Source organism: Dromaius novaehollandiae, chromosome 10 (assembly GCF_036370855.1).
Source record: "Dromaius novaehollandiae isolate bDroNov1 chromosome 10, bDroNov1.hap1, whole genome shotgun sequence".
Taxonomy (NCBI): domain Eukaryota; kingdom Metazoa; phylum Chordata; class Aves; order Casuariiformes; family Dromaiidae; genus Dromaius; species Dromaius novaehollandiae.
The window spans coordinates 20,895,964-20,912,921 of NC_088107.1; the positions used below are offsets into that span (position 1 = coordinate 20,895,964).

General features: G+C 35.4%; 1 protein-coding gene across 7 annotated transcripts in view; it reads right to left on the reverse strand.

Annotated features, from left to right (window-relative positions):
- The window catches only part of HERC1 (HECT and RLD domain containing E3 ubiquitin protein ligase family member 1), a 108,629-nt gene that overhangs the window by 38,393 nt on the left and 53,278 nt on the right, over positions 1-16,958 (reverse strand). For 5 of the 7 annotated variants that reach the window (XM_064517527.1, XM_064517524.1, XM_064517525.1 and 2 more), the window contains exons 26-38: positions 12,218-12,489; positions 11,341-11,556; positions 11,130-11,250; positions 9,905-10,142; positions 8,684-8,877; positions 7,413-7,568; positions 7,072-7,178; positions 6,717-6,827; positions 6,455-6,631; positions 5,321-5,560; positions 5,011-5,094; positions 3,930-4,450; positions 1,005-1,780 (exon numbers count right to left, since the gene is read on the reverse strand). In XM_064517527.1, coding sequence (XP_064373597.1) covers positions 1,005-1,780; positions 3,930-4,450; positions 5,011-5,094; positions 5,321-5,560; positions 6,455-6,631; positions 6,717-6,827; positions 7,072-7,178; positions 7,413-7,568; positions 8,684-8,877; positions 9,905-10,142; positions 11,130-11,250; positions 11,341-11,556; positions 12,218-12,489 — 3,213 coding nt within the window. The remainder of the gene's footprint in view (positions 1-1,004; positions 1,781-3,929; positions 4,451-5,010; positions 5,095-5,320; positions 5,561-6,454; positions 6,632-6,716; positions 6,828-7,071; positions 7,179-7,412; positions 7,569-8,683; positions 8,878-9,904; positions 10,143-11,129; positions 11,251-11,340; positions 11,557-12,217; positions 12,490-16,958) is intronic. The other 2 variants (XM_064517523.1, XM_064517526.1) reach the window with 2 other exon arrangements.

Here is a 16,958-nt window from a genome sequence, read left to right on the forward strand (position 1 = left end):
ATAAGTATTGACCTTGAGATTTATCCCAAAGAAAGGAGTGTGCAGAAACACACAGAAATAATTCTAGCAATAACTCACTGACTAATGTAAATAAACTGGTCTATCAGTTGGTCTTGCTGTTGTCATACTGATGTAAGGTAAGTAGTAAATGAGTCTTTCTACATGAGAACAAAAGCTATTTGTTTGGTTAGATCTTAATATATTTAGCATTACAGCAGCTAGGATTATTCTCTAGGCAAAGGAGAAAAATCTCAGATACATAAAGAGAGACTATTAATTATAAAGCTATTTTCATCTCAGCTGCTTAACTTACAGATTTCTGAAGGTTTTTTGGTTGGTTTATAAGCAGTCTGTAAGATGGTAAAGAACCAGACAGCACAGTAATTAGCTTTGCTATTTTAGACATTTTGTCTTTTAAAATAATTCAAGTAGTTTCCCTGAAGTTGCACTCTGTAATATACAGACTTTCAAGATGAAAAAGAATATGATATACATTCTCTCCTGGGCCTCTGTTAATGCAACGCCAAGTATCTCAAAAAAAAGGGGGGGGGGGAGGGGAAAAAAAAGTGTTTTTTCACAGATAGAAACAGAGGTTACTTACAACCTGAACATACACATGCTCAACACCACGAGTTAATGTGATTGCATACAATCACGTTTAACAACAGTAAGCTTTGTTAGATTCACGTCACATACAAGTTCTTCTGACAAATATACATAGAACTACTTATTTGTCAAATGGATAGTGACAATTTAGAAATCCCTTTATTTCTGATGGACTGATATGCATCCACTGTTATTAAAATAAGGAATTGAGGAAAAGACAAAAAATCAGTATTAACTCTACAAAGCAGCAAATGATCTTTGTAAAATTTTTCTCTCCAATTAAGACTACTCCAAAGTATAACCACAAAAAATTTTTAGGATTGTTATTGATATTCCTATTAATTGAAATTAAATAAAGTTTAATTCTTCACTATACTTCCATAATTTTGAAAATGTACCTTGTTTAAGTCTGCCACCAAACTGATCCTCCAGCAGCCCATGAACCACTAATTTGTAGATCATGGCTTGTGCTCGTTCCAAATCTGCCAGTCCTAGAGCTCTTTTAATGGGCGAACGCATGACTGCCCGTTTCACCATATGTCGCATCAGGAACTGCAAGGCAGCACGCATTTCAACATCTTCATGAACAACTGGAGAACTAGCACAATCAGAGTTGTGACCATTTTCTGCCAATACTTTTGGTATTAACAGTAGTTCAGCATATTTACTACAGCTAAGAAGAACACTAAGTGACTTCATAGCACCAAGATAGAGATAAGATAGCTGAACTGCTCTGATTTCTGACTGCACTATATCATGATTTCTTGGCGTGTGTTCATGATTCTTTTTTCTTCCTTCGACGGGTTGGTGTTGGGATTCCATACCTAGTGTTGATGGCTCTAAAGAAAAGGAAGCTATTTCATTTTCTGACTTGGAGCTTGTAGTACTATGTCCTTTGTTATCATCGGCACTTTGTCCTAATCGTGTATCTGATCCACCATCACCCTCTGTTTTCTGGTCGATTTCCCCTTTATCTTCAGATTCATGTCTGTGTTTTTTCTCATGTCTCTTGGTACTTTGTTTTCCCATATCTTCATGAATACCGGTCAGATAGGTAAGGTCCAGCAACACAGTAGCTGTCAGCCCACGAAATCTTGCAACATCAAAAGGCAGTGGTTCACAGGGCTCCAGATTATACAATGGAGTATCACTAGGCGACCAAAAAGTTGGGAAGCTTTAATAAAGATCAGAATGACACAGGAAAAAGCAAGTGAGGGAGAGACAGGAGGAAAGTACAGGAAATAATGTAGGCAAAGTAGGATGTAAAATATATTTAACAAAATAAATGAATCAATTCTAAAAATTAAATGTAAACAGGGGAATATGAGGTTATGAACAGAAAATGGGGAGATACGGTATCAGAGCAAGGCAACAAAGCATGCGTGTTTTCAATAATGACCATTAAAATCCAGAAACATCACAGAAGCCATGAGTTAAGTGCTGACAGAGCTTTCTCCTACATTATTTAGAAATACATAACAGACCTTTAAGAAGAAAAGCTAGCTTAAACCAAATTTTATCTTCACACAACAGCTGAATTTGTGAACAGATATAAAAGCTTAGCTAGAATGCGTTCCTGGACTTTTTCAGCATTAAGCAAAAGCTTTGATTGACCTCACTTTCCTGTTCAAATGTTCATCACAAAGGAGTACGCAACTGATACCTTATGATACTTCTGACTCTAGTTATACTAGGACAGATTCCCTTAAGAGGACAGTAACTCTTTAAAACACAGGTCAGAAAACCCAACAGACACATATGTCTGTCTAGCTGTCTGCCCACACTCCGTGACAATTTTTTTGTTATATTTTGAACTGCTATACTTGACTGCTTTTCATTGTAAGCAGGACAAAAATTGACCAGCCTATATTTTCCATGCATCCAGCAGATCTAGGATTTCAAAATCTTCCTTTTATAGCCCCCCCAAATGTTTCCTCCTCTTAGAACATTAATTTCTACTTAAAAATGAAAGCAAGCTTTAATCTGTTTTTAATCAAGGGACATTCTGAACTTAACTCAGTGCACTGCCAAGAGTTTGTCTATGTACAACTGCTGCACCATGTCACTGAAATAATACTTAAAATTATTTTAAGGGCAGGCTTATTGTATTTTAAGGCCATACTGTCACATGGGCATACTTGAAATAATTTATACCTGGGTCTAAATTTGATAATCAGTTGTACTTCAGTATATTTAGGTAGAGTGACAATAGTCTTTGCATACTGATAAAGCAGACATAAAATAGCAACAGTTCTAAGAAGTGAACTGAGCCCAGTCGTTACAAAATGTAATTATAACTGGTGTTAAAAAAAAAAAAAGAAGAAGAAGAAGAAGGAAAGTAATTACTGCTCAATTTCTGCATTTCTGCAGAAGATTAAGGTTCAACTACGGCCAAAAGGAGCTTAAGGAATTTAGTGAATCAAACCTCTTCCACAAAAAAACACAGCCAATTCCTGTGAGAGAACCACAGAGCCCAGAAACACTACTAGGTTTATTTCAGTTTCTTCAAAGTGCCTTCCCTTTGAAGAAAGGCAGAAAAAGGAGTATCTTCTTCCAGCCTCCTCCCCAGTTCTCACCATCATCTGCAGAATTACAACTCCAGAGTACAACATCAAAAACAGGGGCATTCCTTTAGTTCTCTAATGCAGGTCAGAGAATGAATTAAGTGCTGCTTCAAGGCAGCATTAATCTGAATACTGACATCCCCCACCATGAGAAGAGAAGATCCTCCCACTTCCTGGCCTTGACCCCTCCTCAAGCCCCAGGGAGCATTTTCCAGGCCCCTAAGAAGGAAAGGCCAATACAGCAGAGACATCTCTTCTCAATTCTGAGAAACCAAATCAGAACTCTCTTCAGAACCAGATTCACCATGTAAAACTAAAGTGTGCACTACCCAGCAAAAATCTGTGTTCTTTATAGTCGTAAACAATAAGCTGTAATAAATTAAGACAGCAATAACGTATTGGTTAGCCAATACGTACAACCTAGCTACAATAAGCAAAGCTCATCTGAAATCTAGAAAAACTGGCAAGCTAGTCACATCCACAATTATGAAACCTAGAGTCCAAATTTAAGAAGTCTAATAATGCTGATCAATTCCCAACTATCAAATATATATTTGATATACAAAGTATTTTATTCCTATATAGCAAAGTTCAACTCATAATGTTTTAGAGAGCCAAAATCATCTATGTTATTTTAAAATTTAAGCTTAAAATAATTGATCAACAAGACTCTAATGTAAAATGTATGTTACTTCTGAAATTTTCCAAGCACAGAGTATCACTAGCTTGTGAAAAGAGCAGGAAATTAACATACTATACCTGATAGTGATTTCTGCTTCGTCCCATTGAACCTTGGCAGATGTACTGCCTTCCTTCACTACTCCAAGTAAGGTGGCATGCCGTCCAGTTTGCTTGTGTACACATCGACCTCCAACTCTAAGACCAGCATCAACTCCACCAATTACTGCTAGAACAGGCCACACCTCCACACACAGCATCTTCAACTGCAGTTCTGAGAGGTCAGCCAGACCATGCCTACCATGCTTGCTTTTCTCCTCCTCTTTACTTTCTTTCTCCTCTCTCACCTCATTCTCTTCTCGACTTTGAATTGAGCGACTTTTCTTCAGTTTTTGACCTGCTTCTTTAAGGCATGTTTTGATTTTATTAAGTCTTTCCATCATTTTTTTATTGATGCAGTGTGTCCAACGGTCTGTCCGATGAAGGATACGAATGAGTTGGATAGTAGCTTCTGCCAACACCGCAGCAACAGGACTACAGATGGGGTCACCAGGTAGCAAATCTCTTGGTGTGCCACGCATCTGCATATCACAGATTTTCACCTAAGTGTTTAAAAAGAAAAATATGTAATGTTATCCTCTCAACATACCTACAGAAGCTTATTTGAATATGGGATTCTTTCCTGCTGACTAGAAAGACGTACTAGTACTTCCTTCTTTTGTTTTGGCTCCCTAGGAAATTCACCTTAACACTGAATAAAACCTGCATCCCTACAAACTCAAAGAGACTGAAAATTACAACAGTTCATGCTTATTCACATTAGACTATCTTAGACAGGTTAGAATTCCTAATACTAAGTTTTCCCTGAACTCGCTGCAAATTTCTGTATAGAACATTTGTTCTGTAAAGTAATTCTGAGTAGCACAATATATTTCAAATTCAGAACAGACTGCACAATACAGCAATTCATAAAAGTCTAACTAGTGTGAAAATAAGGTAATGCTAATGCATGTCATAAAACATGATGAATAAACAGTGATATTCTCAGGACCTGTCAGCTACCAAAAACCCCCTCAAAATGCAATACCCCAAACATTGCCACATTACAGAACAGAAAAGAAAGGATAAACTTATGATCTATGTAGATGAAAACTTAAGTTACCTTTTCTCCTGGATTACTGCTATAGAACATAACACAAGGGTATAACTCTGCCGCATCCACATCTTCAAAAGCTAGTTTTGGTTCCTAGTTAAAACCAAACCAAAAAAAAAAAAAAAAAAAAAAAGAAACTCAGAACACCTTAACAAGCAAAAATATGAAGTGTGACAAAGTCACATCCGTATTATAATCCTTTCAAGTAGTGAAACTGTCACTTGTCTTGTTTTAGCCATTATGCTTAGCTTTATACAAAATATGCGTGCCAAATTAGTATTGAAAAAACACCAAAAAGAAACAATTAACTGTTAAATACCTCTCCATTTTTACCAAAAGAAATAGTTCTTGCTTCCATATCTAATACACATGTGATGAAATCTCCTTGGGTAAAGCTGGACAGAGTCAAAGTTTGTTCTCCATTATGGTAAAGGTTACCACTATAGGCTCTATAGAGCCACATATCTGAGGTAGTGCGATGGTTAAAGTCATGTACTGGCCAGCGAGAAACTCCTACACACGTGCCTTCATTGCCTCTATTCTCCTTCACAATGTAGAACTAGTAAGCAAAACACAAAAGCAGGGAAAAAAAAAGGTCAAGAATATATATTTTAACAGAACAGGAAAACAATGAGACTTGACTTTATTACACATGCCTTTGTATATTTTTAAGTGTTTCACTCAAAAGCATTTCATAAATCAAAAATTTTAATAGCTAAAATGATGTTCTACCTCTAAAATGACCTCTTGCTGCATAAAATTGGTCATTAACAAATCATTGAATCTTAATCCACTAACACCCAAGAAAACTGTATAAAACACACAAGAAAGTCATATTTCTTCTGACTCAAAACACACACATAAGTTGAGTTACAAGTGGTGATAATAATGTAACAGAAATAAGCAAGCTCTACTCCTCAAGTTCACAGTGAATGATTTATGTAGATTCAAGTAAAGAAGAACAATAACATACTAAAACTGCTGTGCTCAAAGATGGTAGAAACACGGACTACAACTGTTTATTTATCTATATTTCTAAAAAAATTACTCTCTGTGATGTACTGAAGGCTAATCTTGTCAGTCAGGCTGACCTGTCTTTTTGGAAGAAAACAAAGTGTATTCACTAAAGGAGAAGTCCAAAATCTGTGTCATTCAGTACATAACTATTGCAAGCCAATGAATACTTATGCTGACTACGGATCTAAGGGACAAGTACCACCACCGCAAATACTCAGCATGGATTCATAGCCTCCCATCTGTGAGCTATCAACTGAAAATACGCTCCAAATGGCAGTGCTCAAAAGCAACCACAAACAGTTCACTTTAGATCAAAATGGTCATTTATTCAAAAACACTTTCCTAAGGAAAAAAACCAGAGCCATTACTTGTAAGTCACAGTATTTTTCCAAAACACAGTAAAAGAACAGTAGAAATACACTTTTATACAACCCACCTTCCACTGGTAACACCCTGAAGTAACTCCAGTGGATGCTAAACCATATCCTTTACCTCCACTACCATGAGTTAAAATCTGACCATTCTCCACTATGCAGCACTGAGCTTTCTCAGGGTCAAAGGACACTTCCTGTATAGGAAGATTCTCATCTTCATCTTCAGACTCTCCTTGCTTCTATCAGAAATGGGACAAAATAAAATATTTGTAATAATGTAACTCAACTGCATTCAGTCAAAAGAGGAAGCAAAAGCATCATTACCTGCAGTTTCATTTCTTGTTCTTTCTCCTTTATTTGAATTGCATGTTTAGCCTGAGCTATTGGAGTCTCCCACATGCAGTCGGACAGAAGTGAGAATAATCGTTCAACAACCTGGTGCATTAGAATATGATTCACATCATTTTAAATACAAGGTGAGGACAACAAATAATATTATTTTGTTTTACTTTGTTTTGTAGCTATAAATGTCAAAACATTTAGTATGGTTAGATAAGCAAGCATCTACACTGACCCTCACCTGATCTGGATTCTGAGAAAACCTACCAAACATGCAGAAGTTTGTTTAATAAGACTTTCTAAAGAAACAGGTATAAAAGCTTGTAACAAAATAAAAAACCTGAGCCATTTGATCATCTTCAACACCAGATTCACAAGCAGGTAAGACAGCTTCTAGTACGTGAAGTGCAAGGAGTCTAGTCCTCAAATTGCCAACCAAGGGAACTCCTAAAAATCAAAAACAGTACATCAATAATCTGAAAATAATTTCTGCATCAGGCACACACCTATGAAGTCATCTGTATGCCACCAGTGGTACAATTTTCCAAAGCATAGCTTGTGCACATCTACTGCAATCAGTTTTAGGTGTTCACCACGTAACATATTCTAACAAGACCTATTTTTAGGAACACCGCTAAAGAAATACAAGTAACCATTGAGTACATTTTGAAAAGTTCATACCTGAGCAGCACTTTTGAGAAGCAATATTAAGAAGTACTTCTGTCCACTTTGGAGATGCCATTTTTGACTGTATTGCTTTTGATGAAACAACTCTGCGTAGGAAAACGAGAAAGTCTCCCAAGTGCAATTCTGCTGCATGCTGCTTTCGGAGGGCAGCTAGTAAGTTAAATTAAAAGGTTTCAGTTATACCCTTACTCAGAAATCTACAGTATCTACAAATAACCAATTTCAAAGTCAAAACAAAATCAGAAAAAATAAGGCAGACATTCACAGCTGAATTTTGTGATGTTTTCACTTTTGAGAGTAGCGAGTCTGGAAAAGAATACAGCCAAGTTACATTGTTAGGCTACACTATGTGGACTAGCATCCATTTGGAAAAATATAGCTACTCAAGTATCGGACAGTGCATTACAGAACACAGGCACTTTGGTAAACTAGGACTTATGTTAAAACAAACTATTCTAATTTGCATAAACAACTATATATCTTATTAAAAGGATAAAAGCACATTTCAGTTTTTCCAAGCTCTATATATTTAATATAAAATAGAGCCAAAGAACTTAAAGATAGATGTAAGCATCTGAAGCGTATTATAGACTTGATTAGAAGGTAACAGAAAATACTGGCAAGTCCTTGTTAGTGGCAACAAACTGATCTGTAACTAAAAATAAAATGATCAGGTATTAAATGAGTATTTATAAGTGTCCTTGTAATATAAAAGGTAACCATTGGTTTCAATGTGTATTTTTGTTTTGTGTGGATTTTTGATGCAAAACACTAAGCTTCATCACTGCTCTAATTTCTGTCCCAAGGGGGTTGATGTTACTGTCTTAACGAGCATATGTTTGTGCAATGAGATGACCTTATATACTAATTTCTTATTGAACTAATTTCTTATGTCTATCTTATGAATTCCACAGCCATTAAATTACTTATAAACACAGACAGTTGTAAGCACAACTAAAACATCTGTACACCTAAATCCAAGCTACAATTAAAAATTTCTTCAAACATACAATTTCTATAGAAATTTAAAATGCTCCAGTAACAGACTGGAAATTATGTGAATATATTCATATATCAGAGGATCTGTAATATAAAGTTGATGTGAGCAAGAAAAAAAACAGTGACTTTTTAATCTAATTTACAAAGCTAAGAATGATCCAGAAAGAATCAATACAGTACAGTGAGAGGGCCTCAGCATTCAGTGGTTTGTTTTATTACGTTTGCTGTTATTTCAAATGATAACAAAAATGATGCAAGAACATTACCTCTGAAGTCTCTCTTTTCATTATCTCCATTTGAATCTGCCTTCTTTGATTCTACTTCATCTTCCTCGCCTTCCCCTTCTCCAAAGGAAGCCATAAGCATTACACCAGCTTGTGATAACAAGTTCTTCAGCTGACTGCATAATAGATCCAGCAAAGACTGGACCACCTTTGGGCTCAGTTTGTCAGCATAGGTTCTATACACAAAAAAAGTTAAAATATGAATATTTGAGACCTAATCCAAAGCAAAATAACATAAACAAGCATGATTATAAACTCAGTGCAAGTGAATATACTTGAATAATACACCACTGACTCTAATTCATTCTACTGCAGCAGGTTCCTTTTCATCATCCTCAATTTCATTTTAGCAGAATGTGACAGTTACGTACAAGTACTTAGTCACAAAAGGTCACAGAGGGAAAATAACCATGAACTTGGCAGATTATTCTTGTTTGAACTCTATTTTTAAGACACTGCAAAACTGTGCAATCATTACAATCAAAGGATATCTTCCCAATATTTTCTAGGGGAAAAAAAGCAACTTAGCTCACTAAACTGAATTCCACTGCAACTTCGAAGGGTTTGTTTGTTTGTCTGTTTGTTTCTAAGTAACTGACAAGTACGTACACTGGATTTTATGAACACTGAAATGAAGATGAATGTACTAAATATTAAATAGTACTCTTGCTGACAACAAACTTTCCCCATTAAATTTTAACTTCATAAAGAAAAAAGTATTTAACTATTAATTGAATATTGGATCTTGTTCCCTGATCTAGCAATGCCAGCATCCCTCAGAAAATTAGCTTTTATTTTGAAAAGATGCACAGTGTACTGCTCTGAAGAACTCCTACCACATTATTATCACTTTCACAAAAATGACTTTTACAGAGCAATAGGAAGCCTCAACCTATCAACTGAGCAGATCTAGACACAAAGCCAAGTTAGAGAAAGGATAGAAGAATTTTAGAACGGAATGTGTACATCCCTTGAGGTTACCAAATGTTCTGTTCCAAGCTCTTCATTTACAATTTAAATATATTAATCAGTCTTATGTGCATCTTTCTCATGAATATTGTAACTACCCCTTTTTTCTTCTTCACTGATACGCTTCTGAAAAACATTTATTGTCCTAAAGAAAGCTCACACAAAAGAAGAGTTATTTTTAAAGGGTGCTGAAAAGATTAAATTTTATAAAAGCAAGGGACATTCAATACTTACCCAGTGGTGATAGCGAGGATCTGAAGTAGTCTCGTACTGGCTACTTTCAAAGCTGTGCTGAGCTGAGAAATACCAGTTTTGGGCAGCAATTGCAGTGGTTGTCCTAACATCGTGTCTGTGCCACACAACTGTGATAGCACATTTAGCAAACCAGTGGAAATGGCCAAGGAGACATCGACAGGCTGATAGTGTACACTTAGAGCAAATACTGTTACTAACAGAAGACGCTGTTGTGCTTCTAAAATTAAAATGAAGTTGTTTTTAATCAGTAAGCTTTTTAGAGTCAGAATACTAAAAACAGCAGTTTGATTTTTTAAATAAAATTTAATGAATTAAGTTATCAAGTAAAGAGCTAGCTTTCTGTCAGAAACTGCAAGGTAGTCTTTCTGGTATACTGTTGTAGCCTTCTTAACTCAATGCACTCTATGCCAATATTGTCCTAGGAAAAATGCCACGTACAATGCCATCTAGTTTGTGATGCAAATGTTCTGAGGCTAAATCTCAAAAGAAGCAAGAACCTTCTCTCTGAGTTAAGGATAACTGGATGAAATACTCAATTTTCTGCCTGTACTTCAAATTGATTTACAAGAAATGTCTTTTAATTCCATTTTAGTTGCAAGCAAAACCAATGGAACAATTTAGATAAGCGTGCCAATCATGCTCTACCAACAAACTAAATTCTGTAACTCTCTTCTGTACTGATGCTCTCAGTTACTGCACAGACAAAGACACAGAGAGGTGCAGAGTTCCAGCTGTTCCTTAAGGACAGAAGCACACAGCAATAGTTTGGTATATGAGGCCAGGAGAAAGAGTTTTCAAAACAGGCAAGATGCCCTGTTCTTTGTTTTTGGCTTTAAAGAAATTTCAGCTGAATCAAGAAAAAAGAATTGGAGACTTTTCATATCTTCAGAAAACTGTTCATCTCTGCAAACCTATAAATCGTTTTGCAACACTAAAAAAAAATGAGGGACTACAAAAGACTGTGGTACATAGTTTATGGAAATAAAAAGGTTGACAATACTAGTCTTAAAATAAAAAGGGCAGACACTCGAAGAAAGTTAAGAGAGAAAAAGCTTAAAAAGCTTATCTTTACTAGGAAAAGAAGTCGGCCAAATACTTCATCACTGAACTCCGGCCACTGATATCAAAATCTACTTTGTTAAACATATAAGCTATCCTATTGCATATCTGAGGACATATTTTATAAACTTTTTTTTTCACTTACCTATGTGATGTTTATTAGCTTGCAGAGCTCTTTCTAATGTAGCAGATAATTGTTGGTAAATTTTGTGTACAGCCACTTGGATTTCAATTTGAATACTTCTCTTGGCTGCTCTGATACCATCCTGGGTCAAACAAATTACTATCGTAACAACTGAAACATTTTTATTGCTCAAGTTATTGAAATAACAGAAATGAATTTTTAAAACACATACCTGATAGTGATGTAATCGTACACTCTCTCCTTTGGCACCTGCATGTCCTACAGTGCCCAAGCCAAAGCATCCAGCAAGAAACTGTAGCCTGACAGAAGTAAGCAACGAAGATGACTGAAATCCCGGCCCTTGACGACTTCCCATTAATGGCACACTGCCTTTTTCCTCCATCCCTGACAGAAGTACTAAGATCTGATGAAGTGCTTCCAAACGAAGCTAAAAATAAAAGCAGGCAAAAGACAGTATTAACTAAGCAGCAAGTATCTTTTGAAATTAGAATGAGATCATCTTCAACTATGAATAAATTTTAAAGAAAAAGTTTTCTTTTCAGCATGATCCCTTCTGATTTTAGGGTAACAGAGAAGTTCATTTAATTCAACCAGGACAAATAAGCTACATGGAAAGGTTCACATAAATGAAGGGGTTTGCAGGCAGTTATGCTTTTCTGTAATTCCAAAGCCTACACTGAAAGTTCTAACCACATCAATGCTCCTCTGAAATCCAAGTCGGAGGCTTAGAACATGATGCAAAGAAAAAGCTATGTTAAAAAAAGAAAAATAGATATACTTTTTCTTATTTATTCCTAACTCAAATACTTTTTTAAAAGAGAATTCTTTAAGTTTCCTTAGAGCTCTGCGTAAGTTCCAAGTTCCAGTTAAAAAATTTTAGCAGAAAAGGGGAGAAAAAGTCTTTACTAGGCAGAATTTGGATAATATAGAAAAGAAAAAAATACAGAGGAAAAAATAATGAGGAAAAAATAAAGAGGGGCAAAAAAAGAGAAAAAAAAGGAGTCAATGCTATCACACTAATTCCCGAAATAAGATACATAAAATGAGTGTCATCTATGAAAAGTAAAGGTTTTTAAATTGCAGCTCACCTCAGCCCTCAACTGCTGCTGCTCCATTGCAATTATTGATGCTTGCGGACTGGTGGACATACTTTCCTCTGGTTCCTTAAACCCTGGTGAGTTTCCCACATCGCCACTTACAAAGCTGACAACATTTTCAATCAAAGTATGAACTCCAAGAGATCTTGAGAGATCAAAATCGGACTCAACAAATGAGTAGGAGGAAGCATACAACCAGTCTCTGCTGTGTTTTAGTCGAGTCCATGAGTCACTTAAAGGTTCCACTTGACTGTGTATTGCTCCTAAACATACGCACAATAAAGTCTCATAAATTCCAGTTCACTAGATAACACATTTTGACAGTAGGTAGAGACTGAATTGCTGCTATTCAAACAGGTGGAAAATGGGTACTCATGTGTAATTACACCATGCATTAAGCAACTTAGAGCAAAACGCTTGATTTAAATTTACAGCAATCTCCCTAAAGGCAAGGCTGTATTTCTTTTAATTATGTTAAGCAGTATTGCAACACGCTGCCAAGTGAGAAAATGAAAAAATAAAAGCCACTCAAATTGCTCAGCTTAAAGCTAGAACACTGAATAAAAATGCTTTGCAGCTAAATGACAAAATAGTAAAGAAAAGAAAAAGATCTGCTACAAAAGGAATTGTGCACTTTAGATACTTATTTTAAGGCCTAATCATAAAACATGGGTGTTTTTGTTTTTACTTAAGCCATTATATATTTTATAATTTTAAAAGAGCACAGCATTATTTCTGCATGAAATATTTACAGAATTCATGAGTGCAGAAGGGCAAGTAAACCAATGAAAAATTTTGGTTTTAGACTAATAGAGAACATTTACTTTGTAATGATTCAAGACAGATAGGTACATATATATCAGATACCACAAAATAACGTTATCTATGGCATATATTAGACCTATAATCTCAGTTTTCTGACAACTTTATGAATCCATTTTTAAGTATTTCCTATTATATCTGTATGTCATTACACTACCTTTAACTTTACATATACACTAGTAAATATACTCCTCCAAATGAGCATCAGTCATCGATCTGTAGCAGTGGAACATATTTATCACCAGAATTATTTGATCTTGTCTACAAAAAGTTTTGCTAGAACTCATCCCTAGCAAACGTGAGTAAAATGCCACTGAAGTCGCACCTTCATCAGCACTCAGCTGACCTATCAGCACACAAGTCAGCATTCTGTTATTTTGGGACATGCTGTTAGCCTGCTTGGAGCTATGCAAGGTATTACAAGACAGAACTCAAAGGAACTTTTGATCTGTATAAATAGGTAGTCTTCAGACCTATATAGAAACCTATTTTAGATTTAAATTCTCTTTGAAAGTCTAGTTTAAGTTGTCCTAAACAATCTACATAGAATTTTGCAGTATTAATGTCTTTTGTGCACAATGAACTACAGATAAAGTCTAAAGAATCACAGTCCATTCGCAGTTCTAATGCAAATCTACATTAACGCTTCTCTGCCTGCAGGGTATCAACCTTAAACTTTATTAAACATAACCTTTCCCAGGAAAAAGTCATACAAATTTAGAGCAACTTGATCTATGGAAAGCTTTATTTCAGCAGCGAGGCTGAACAGTTCCAATGGTAAGGGCTGGATGCCAGCTTCACGGCTTCCTTTTAACACTGCCCACTTGCAGCAGCTCTGTGAGCAGCTGCTCCCGGGAACGGGGGAAGTCGGGCATATCAGTTGTTGAACTTTGGACAATGTTCCTACCAGCCATTCTCCACTTTTTTCCTGAGGCAAACAGAAAAGGCTATTATTCTGCCAACAAATTTGTATCTGCAGATCGCAATTTGCACCTTCCCACAATTTTTAAGTTCAAAATACTGTCAAATTTTGATTTTCCTCTGTAAGTTAAGTACAGAATAAAAGTTAATTTCCACTTAGTAGCCAAAAAATTGGATTTGCAGGGCTATTAAATATGAAAAACTGTACACATTCCATTACCTTGTCTGTAAATAATATTCATGTGCACTTGCATTTAATTTTTTATTAAACAAATCACAATGGCCTCAGAAAGAACCATCACGGTAGTATGTCGTATCATATATTTGACAAGAATACATGCACATAAAAATTTATTTTGAATAATGCAAAGACAGTGAAATATTAACCACTGCTTTTCAAAGAGGAGCCTGTCTAATTTCCCGGCTCTGCTGGTTTATGTAAAACAACAATCTTACCTGGTTTCCAAAAGAACAGTCTATTTTATCATGTTTAATATGAAAGAATTTAAAGAAACTGTTACTAATTTTAAGACTCCTACCTGGTGACAATATTTAAAACAAAAGTAAAGACAGGCATCATCTTACCCTAATTTTAATGTTCATTTCTGGAGTATTTACTTTAAAGATTTTTATTAAAAGCCTAGTTATATGCCACAGGGGCAGGTGAGAAATACAAGGCAAATAGGATAGACCAGAATAAAGGGGTGCTAAAATGCTCATTTTCAACACAAGGAAGCTTTTTGTAGCATATATATGGTGAACAAAGTTCAGGGGAGAAGTAAATGAAACTTCAGGTTTCCTACAGGATGCATAGCCAAATCATTACCAAGTCAATGAAATGTTGCCCATACAGCAATAAATTATTTCAAAAGCCTCCTCGAGCCCTAGAGTCTTTCGTAAGCAGGAGAGCTTAAGGCACCCCAAAGCGACATTAGCTTCCCTATCCGCTACTTGTCCTACGCTATGCCTCTTCGTAGCACAGCACAGAATCAAAGGAATTGTAAAGAAATGAAAAGTAATTCCAATGTCTTACATCATACGCTTTTGGAGCTACCCTTGAAAGGATTAACAAACATCAGAAGACAATTTAGTTTTGATAGTCAAGAAAAGGAATTTCTTACAGAAAAAATACACTATATATTAACAGAAAACTAAATTATTTCATATTTGAAAAAAGACAATGTCTTAGCTAATCATTTTTAGTATTAAATGCAAGAATAATTAAATGTAAAAACAATTAAAAAAATCAGTTTCAAAACAGGAGAAAAGATCAAAGATTATGAGATACAAATTTAAAATAAAAAGCAAGAAAAGTTATAACTGAAAGTATTAAGATTAAAATAAAAAATGTCGTAAGTCAAAGCAGCATATTTTGGAGTAAAAATATTTAAGAATTAGGGTACACAGATCTAGAACTGGAACAAATATTTCTACTTGGAAGATGTTAAGTATCAACAACACAATCAAAAGTATGCGGATATATTGGCTTAGCTGGATTCTGTGCAATATTGATTAAATGGAATTGACTGTACCTTCGGGCTTGTACAAGCCTCTACAATCACATGTATAGAGTTGCATATAACACTGAAATTACAGCAAAAGAAGAGTTTACTTGTCCTTATAAGCCAGCCTCTAATAATGAGTTTTCTAAATGAATGTGGCACAGCTGCAATACATACTTTATAAAACATAAAATATGTAAGGAAGCTATAGAGAAAAAAAAAATAAACATGCCATCAGGTACTTGCTTGAAGCTCTTCTTTTTTCTGGGGCTCAACTGGCCAAAAAGGAGTAAATACACTACACCACACAAGAATCAGAAGACAAAAGCAAACATTTGAAACAGAAGACAACATATTTATAAAATTTCTTCCTCATATTATTCCGACTTATTTAAATAATCAGTCTCATCTCAATCCATATATTAAAGACATCAAGCAGCAATGTTTTTGGAAAAAAGATTCAAATTTGTTTTGAGCTTGTATAGACCAGGATAATGGATTTTCGGTATTCTTCACCTCCTTTTCAGAGGGAAAAAATAGCCTTTAAAACAGGTACATGCATCAACCAATACATGTTTACATTCCTTACTCAAAAACAATCTATTTCAAAATGCAGAATTCAAATTACTACAGGTAGGCAAAAATAAAATAACTTAACCTGCATTTCATTTAAGTTACTGTTTTTTTCAAAGCCGCCCAATTGTATTAATTGAGTAAACATTCAAATAGCAGGAAATAGTAAGAAACTACTGCAGTACACAGAAGCACACTGAAACTCACTGATCAAGATTTATATGAAGTAAAAAAACCTAACAGATGGGAACTCACACTTATATGTCTATAAATATGTTTGTGATTGCATCTCTAAATATGCATTCTTTACTCTAAGCATCTAATGCAGAATGTAGCTCAATGTACCATATCCTCTAGGTGCCACATTTTGAGGCATACTCTCTGGGTTTGCAAAATTAAAAAGACGAATCTAAATGAGGGGGAAAAAAAGGGGGGGGGGTTCACATCAGGGGAAAATACTGATGTACCCATCAGCTTCCACGGCAAAAGATCTGGAAGACTTTTTTTCTGCAGGAATGAAAGAAGTTGACTAGTTCAGAACTAACTGAATAGCAAGGAACAAGACACTCAGATGACTGTATGACTGAAGCAGGAATACTGCTGCTGTATTTCTGAACAGATACAATAAATGGAGGAACAAGGCAATTATATCAAAGATTGGACTGAGCAGCTAAGATGTGATCGAGTAAAAAGACAAAAGCTTTCCTTCCACACTCATCTGCAAGACCACAGGAAGAACATATAGCATCAGAAGATTTTCTACTGCTTGTTTTCTTCATTGCAGTGTATGAATAGGACCGGCTTTCATACCATAAATCCGACTACAACCAACAGTGAGGTTAAACCATTAAGGAAAAAGGAACTGAATCTGGAATAACAAGTTACTGAATTTAATAAACAGAAATTCTAAAGTG